General features: G+C 45.1%; 1 protein-coding gene across 1 annotated transcript in view; it reads right to left on the bottom strand.

The window, feature by feature from the left end:
* Positions 1-916: 916 nt before the first annotated feature.
* The window catches only part of LOC306941099 (nuclear factor 7, ovary-like), a gene marked incomplete at both ends in the record, with an annotated part of 275,860 nt that continues 269,349 nt past the window's right edge, over positions 917-7,427 (bottom strand). Inside the window, one exon of the mRNA XM_079526405.1 lies at positions 917-1,783. Within this exon, the coding sequence (XP_079382531.1) occupies positions 917-1,783 (867 nt within the window). The remainder of the gene's footprint in view (positions 1,784-7,427) is intronic.

The raw sequence follows: 7,427 nt of genomic DNA, 5'->3' as shown, positions 1-7,427 counted from the left end.
GAATTAAGCAATTAGAGCACTGCTTCCCAAAACACATGGAAACACTAGACATTTTTAATACTTATTAAGTATTACAAGGCTAAGTATTTTTAAATCCAAGTACTCCAGTAACTTACCTTGAGTATTCATTTGACAGAGTAACTTTCACTAATAATATTATACTTTGACTCAACTACTGAGGTTGATTGAGTACTTTTACTTGTAATAAATCTTCTGTAGTGTATGATCTACATCTACAGTGAATGCTGACTGTTACAAACACACGTCTGACTCACTTTACTCTCATCATCTTTAATATGATCAAGTACAGTACACTAGTACACATCAACACGCATCATCACTGTCACATAGAAACTATATAATTCAAACACTAAATATAGAACATATTCTCAGTAGTAAATGGTGCATTTATAATAGCGCTTTTATCCAAAGCGCTTTACATATTATTGTGCATTACATTCACCAAATTGCACACACACACTCACACACCGATGGCGGAGGAAACCATGCAAGGCACCAACCTGCACATCAGGAGCAATTAGGGGTTCAGAGTCTTGCTCAAGGACACTTCGACACTATAACTCTGTGGGAGCCTGGGAATCAAACTGGGAACCTCACGTTTTCTCCCTTCCGGCCACTCTACCCCTGAGCCCCAGTGATAATCCCAGTAATAATAATCAAAATAAACATGTCACCATTATACCAAAATACAAACTGATCGTTTACTCACTTTAACAATGTCTGCCTGCCTGCCTGCCTGCCTGCCTGCCTGCCTGCCTTACCAAGAGACAAGTAAAAACTGAAAGATACATCAATTAAACAATCACACGTTTGACATTTTTGGAAATTGTTATTAACAGATTGCAGAATGGGTACAGTCTAAGGAAGGTACAGGTCAATACAAATACGTTTTATTTTATTTTATTGACGTGGTTCTGTGGTTCTCCAGAGTGACACAGATCTTCCCCGGCAGCATCTTCAGAGACGGACCATTGGTGACGAATGGAAACAGTCTCTCGGTGAAGGCGTGCGTGAAGGTGTGCAGGCGTGCGTCGGTGTCAGAATCAGAGAAGGACAGTTGTCCTCTGTCCCAGTCCAGCCGGACTCTGATCCTCCGGGGTCGCTGCCTCACCGAGAGAACGGTCTGCACCGTACCAGGCCCCGATGAGGAGGAGATCGCTCGGTAGTTATCGCTCAACCAGTGTCCACCACATATATTTCCCTTCCTCTTCTGAGACTCCTCGCACACGCCTATTTCCCAGCCTTTGCTGTCTCCGACCTCGACGTCCCAGCTGTGAGACCCCGAGCTGAAGCCCTCGGAACCCAGGACGCGGACCCAGACGTCGTACCTCTCCGGGTTGCGGGGAAGACGCTGCGCACACGACACGCGACTCACGCCGGTCAGATCGTCGGACAGCTTGAGACGTGGATGGGCAGTGTTGGGGTCCAGAATGACAGGAGTGTAGGAGACAACGTCCTTCATCTTGTCCCAGACTCTGAAGGTCAGGTTGCCCAGGTGTTTGGCCACGTCTATCAGCGCTCCACCTCCCGAGAGCGGCGGCGGCGGGTCCCGCCGGGCGAGCAGGACTCCCTCCATGGTGGTCTGGTAGTTCTGCAGGAATGAGACGTGGTCGTCGTCGGCTCTCAGCTGGTCCTCAGCGGCTTGGATTGCGTTGAAGAGGCTCACCATGGCTCTGCTCAGAGCCTCGACCCTCTCCTTCACCGCCTGACTCTTCTGAGCCTCTTCCTCCCGCAGAGCGGAGATCCTGGCCTCCTCTTCCTCCTGTAGGAACCGACGGAGATTCTCGAACTGTTCCTTAATCTGCGCCTCTGTGTTCCTGGCCTGAACCTTGATGTGATTTTCTGTTTCGTCGTAATCGTCTTTAACTTCCTCAAAGGCCTTCAATTTCCCCTCTAAGGGCTTCAGTGATTCCCGGACCTTCTGTTTGTAACGTCCAGACGCTTCGTCCGCGGGTAAGAACTCGTGCCCGGCGTGTTTCTCCGAATCGAGACACGCGGGACACGCCAGCTGTTGGTCGTCCAGACAGAAGAGCGCGAGCGCCTCGCCGTGTGCGCTGCAGAGGGCCGAGGCCATTTTGTCTTCCAGTCACACACCTGATCTGGGATGTTCTCGTTACACTGGGAGGAATACTAGAAGACAGAACAACAGGAATAACATTATGAGTATCAATAGTAGTAATTATTAGACTAGTAGAAGTGTGGTTGTAGCATTCATATTTTTGCACTTCTTAATAATATGCCTGTTCCAATGCCTCAGTAGAGATTGTAGCAGTCTGTCTGTCTGTCTGTCTGTCTGTCTGTCTGTCTGTCAGGTTTGTTCAAATGATCCGTCTGTCTATTAATTGATATTGATTGACTGAGATTTGTGTAACAATGGAGCTAAAACATGACGTAGTATGTCACAAGTTACGAAATATTAATCATAAAATATCAAAGAATAGTTTATTAAAGATAATGAAGACACACATGAGCTCGGGAGGTGACCTGACCTGAGTTGTCTGTCTGTCTGTTTTATGTGTGGCTGACTGATGTTTTATGTGTGGCTGTAGCTGGGGTGAAAGCCCAAGTCAAATTTCCCTTGTGGACAATAAAGTTTACCTTGACCTTGAAAGTCAATGTCTGCGTGTGTTCGTCCTGGAATCTCCTCCGTGCAGCTGTCCACTCCAATGCTCGCCGATAATAGGGTCCTTTATTCTGGCGAGGGCTGTAGATGGACACGGCTGCTCCGAGTTATTAAAACCAATGTCTCGGTGGTGAATTCAACCTAAAGGTAGTATAGGCTACTTCCCTGAAGTTCCCTCTATAGAATAGACTTTAGTTTCGGACAGGAAAACTTGCTATAGCCTCACAGTAACGGGCCCCTACAAATAGTTCATCAAAAGTCAGGCTGCGTTTTTACCAGACCTATACAGGTACAGTATGGGTGCAGGGTTGGCTGGTCTAGTCTACAGAAGTAGAAGTTTCTCCACAGACTTTGGTGATCAGGAGCTCCCTCTGGCGTGCTGAGAAAAGGTATTGGAATGATCCAGGGATTCTTTGAGTATAAATAATGTGGGACTCAGCTGGATTGCCCCTTTTGGGGTCCCTCCTCTATAGCTGATATTCCTTAGTTAGTCAATGATCGAGAATCATTGTAGTTTCATCCTTGATTAGGTTACTTGTGAATGACTCTTCATATCAGTTCCATTGTCCTGGGTGAACAAGGGGGGGGTGAATGTGTGTGTGTGTGTGTGTGTGTGTGTGTGTGTGTGTGTGTGTGCGTGAGAGAGAGAGAGAGAGAGAGAGAGAGACATGGCAAGAAGGGCCTTCTATGCCATCAAAAGATGGTCCCATGGAACTCACTGGACTAAACCAAATTATAACATAAAAGCTATATTTGCACATTGTAAATAAGCAAACACAACAGCTATTAGGCCCTCGACACAAAATACACTGTGGCAGAATACTTGAGCACTGTGACCGACCCAAAACAAAGAAAAACCTCTTGACTAGGTATACAGAGTCCAGTGTTGTTCTCGTCAACGAAAACTAAAACGAAATATGTTCGTCAACGCCCATTTTTCACCGCACAAAACTAGACTAAACGAGACAAAAACCCACGTGTATAAACAATAACTGGACTAAATCATTATGCAATTTCGTTGATAAATAAAGACGAAACGAAAATGTAGTTAACAAAAATAAAGACAACTAAAATCTGTCTTCATTTCGTTCACTAACAAAGACTAGACGAAATATATTTTATTTATCGTATAATTTTCTTCCTGTGGGCGCATCATGCATGTGCTCGGCGCTCGCTCTGTTTACAAACAGGCAGCAGCACACAGCCACACACACACACACACACACACACACACACACAGTGCTGCATGCTGTGCTCAGAACAGCTACAAAAGTTACTAAACTACGGAACGCAGGTTGGGCTGTCTGTCACCGACAGAGCCGGACTAACAATGGAACTAGGTGGCGCTTAAGCGCCAGGGCCCGAAGCTTGCAGGGCCCGGTACGAGACTATAGGTACAACTGTTGCTTCTGTCGAAAAATATAACGCAACACAGGAACCCCCGCTAGTGTTTTTGGTCTTCTCGTCTGACAGTTTCTGTAGCAGCCTGATACTAGCAGCAAGGGGGCAGTCGGCCTGGGGGGGTTCCCATAGGGGGGTTCCCGACGGCTGCGCGTCGCTTCCTCCTCCGACAGAGGGGAAGCGAGTAAGCGACACCCCCTCGCTCAGGAAGGCCCCCTCTCTCAGACCGACCAACGTGTGTTGTTGTTGCGACAATAACATAGCCTACAGCCTATGTAAGAGGAATATAAACACAAGACCTTGGCGCAAAACTTAATATTTACCCTGCTCTAATGCAACAAAAGTGTGTTCTTACATCCTCCATTTCACGATTTCAGCATTCGTGAGTAAATTAATGTAATTGCTAATTTGCTATTATGAAAGTTTTCAGTGACGTTGCACCCACAACTTGGTTGCATTGTCGTCAATAATTATCTTTAAAATGTTCTAATATTAATATAGATTATTGACATTGTCTGTTGGTACACACGTTATATGGACCATGTAACAACATGGTCAACAGCACTGTAGCTACATTTGTTGGCCACAAAGACAATTTAGACAAAACATGCTGCTGCATGTTTATTGTTAATGACTGTATTAATAACCATAAAGTAATCTCCTAGTCCTTACATAATAGTTTAGCAGAGACTGAAGTTGGAAAGGCTGTGCCCAGTGCGGCTGTGTCTTGTGTGTCAGCGGGCAGCGCAGGCAGTAGTGGATATGCGCTAAACGGCGAAATGCATGTTAATTAATTAATTAATTAATTGGCTGAATCTGTAGGGCCTTTTGATTTTGTGAAGCGCCAGGGCCTTGAGAGGGGTTGATCCGTCACTGGTCACCGAGTCATGGTTGAATTAAGTGTTTGCAACATGAACCAACGTTATCAAGTTTACGTTCGACAAGCGACAATTAAGGAATATAATAAGGCTTATTGGACAGCAAAGCACAGGGAACTGGAGATGTTATAAACCCCAGGAATTGTGAAGAAATAGGGTCCAGCAACGTCTCCTCTCTCTGATCTCCGCCCGGTGAGTTGCAACAGACATGAACGTGGCGCGTGTGTGCGTGCGTGCGTGCAGCCTAGCAATAATAGTATCGTTAGCTTAGCATGTAGCAACACACATGAATGCGGCGTGCGTGTGCGTGCGTGCATGAAGGCGACACACGTGTGCCTGTGTGCGCGTGCGTGCAGGCGCGCGCGCGCGCGCGCGTGTGTGTGTGTGTGTGTGTGTGTGTGTGTGTGTGTGTGTCACTGTCAGTGTGTGTTCTAACCATAGAGTATATGGGTTCTAACCAGGAGTTTAGTAATGTTAGGCTGCACTGGGGTCAGTTGGCTAAACAAGTGGACATTAAGGTTATATAGGAGTTTTCTTGTTGTGCATGCACTGGGGTCAGTTGGCTAAACAAGTGGACATTAAGGTTCTATAGGAGTTGTCTTGTACTGCACTGGGGTCAGTTGGCTAAACAAGTGGACATTAAGGTTATATAGGAGTTTCCTTGTTGTACTGCACTGGGGTCAGTTGGCTAAACAAGTGGACATTAAGGTTATATAGGAGTTGTCTTGTTGTACTGCACTGGGGTCAGTTTGTTGAATTGAGTTGGTTGAATAGTTTTTTTTATTTTTGAGTGGGGCAACTCGTATACAGAGCTATGTGTGTCCCTGGCTCAGTTGGCTGGATGTGTCCCTGTGTCCGAGCACAGAAATAGCATTTGGTTTGTTTTCACAACCAAGTGCACTGTTGCGCAGCCTAACACAAACACATATTAACTGTTTATATGATGAGTTTGGGTGTGACAGTACAGTACAGTAGAGGGACCCCCTGGGGACCCCCACACAGAGTTGCACTGGTGTAATCTTTTTTAATGCAAGCATCAATGTGTCTGTGACTCGTTACGGTTTCAAATAAATATGCAAATTCAATCAAAACATGTTCCATTTCTGGATGTATTCCTTACAATTGTGTTTTTCATCTAAAGGATAAGAGAAAATGCTATGTGAAATATTTTTTAGATTAGATGGAAACATATCTGCTGACAAAAAAGTAAAGGGCTAAAATAATTGTCCGACTAAAACTAGACTAAATTGTCAGACTAAAACTAGACTAAATGGTCAGACTAAAACTAGACTAAAATGCCAATAGTTTTTGTTGACTAAAACTAAACAAATAAATTCACGGTTTCTTGGACTAAGATAAAGACTAAAATGATTGACTTTTAGTCGACTAAAACATGACTAAATAAAAAAAGGATGAGTTCGACTAAATAGCGACTATAACAACGGTGATTGAAACTGGACTAAGACTGAGACTAAATTTAAAAATAGCCGACAAAAACAACACTGATACAGACTCAGTGATAGGCATGGCTCACTAGAGAAGACAGACTCTGCACCCGCTGCGCACAAAATTAAGTTGAAACGGACCGTGCCCACTGTACAAGACACATTTCCACAGATTATACGATCACCCAAGGAGAGTCTGAAAACATGACTAATGACAAAAAAAAAACTCCTGTAGGCCTATCTGCTGGGCAAAGTACAACAATGTGCAAACACAAGATCCGTGAGCTGCTGTGAAAGGAGGATGGAACACAAACACCTTAAAGACTAGTAATCATTGTGTATACCTGTCTGCATCGAGCGACCTTGGCATAGATATTGATTTCTTGGATAGTCTGCTGTGTAGCCTGATGAGTGTTGATATGGTTTATATGTTTACCTATGATCCTAGATTACCACTTCTAATCCTTATGATGAACAGAAGTTAACCCATTTATACCTGAGACCAGATTCTACAAAATGACAGTTTTCTGAAATGTTTCTATGTCAGCGGTTCTCAAACTATTTCATGTCAAGGACCCCAAAGATTACAGTATGTGTAATTGGCCGCCGACCCCCCCATCTGAAAATATGTTGTTCCTACAGGACCCCCCCCCCCCCCCCCCCAGAAGCAAAGATATGAGTTAAAAACGTTCGCTCTGAACATTTTCACTGTCACGTCCTGTTCCAGGACGTGCCATGCCTGGTCCGCCGTCCCTACCTTTGCCCCTGCCTACCCTTGTGTCTTCCCCGCCCCCCTTGAGACACAGCCTTTACGGACAGCTGTGGACTATTACCTGATTGGGGCTGAGTATATTTAAGTGTGATTCTTATTGTGTTTTGTATGCGTTCATATCGGTAAGACACCCTGTCTCAATGCTGTGCTGGGTTTGCATTCCTCCTTTGTTTTGCCTGCCCTGCGTGGCGTATTCTGTTAAGTTACCAGGTAAAGTGTTAGGTTGGTTTTCACTCGATCCTGTCTCCCTGCATCCTCGTTCCCTCCAAGGACTGTCTAAAGAGGAC

The sequence above is a fragment of the Electrona antarctica genome, assembly GCF_951216825.1.
Source record: "Electrona antarctica genome assembly, chromosome: 17".
Lineage (NCBI taxonomy): Eukaryota > Metazoa > Chordata > Actinopteri > Myctophiformes > Myctophidae > Electrona > Electrona antarctica.
This window is presented reverse-complemented; position numbering and strand designations above follow the sequence as displayed.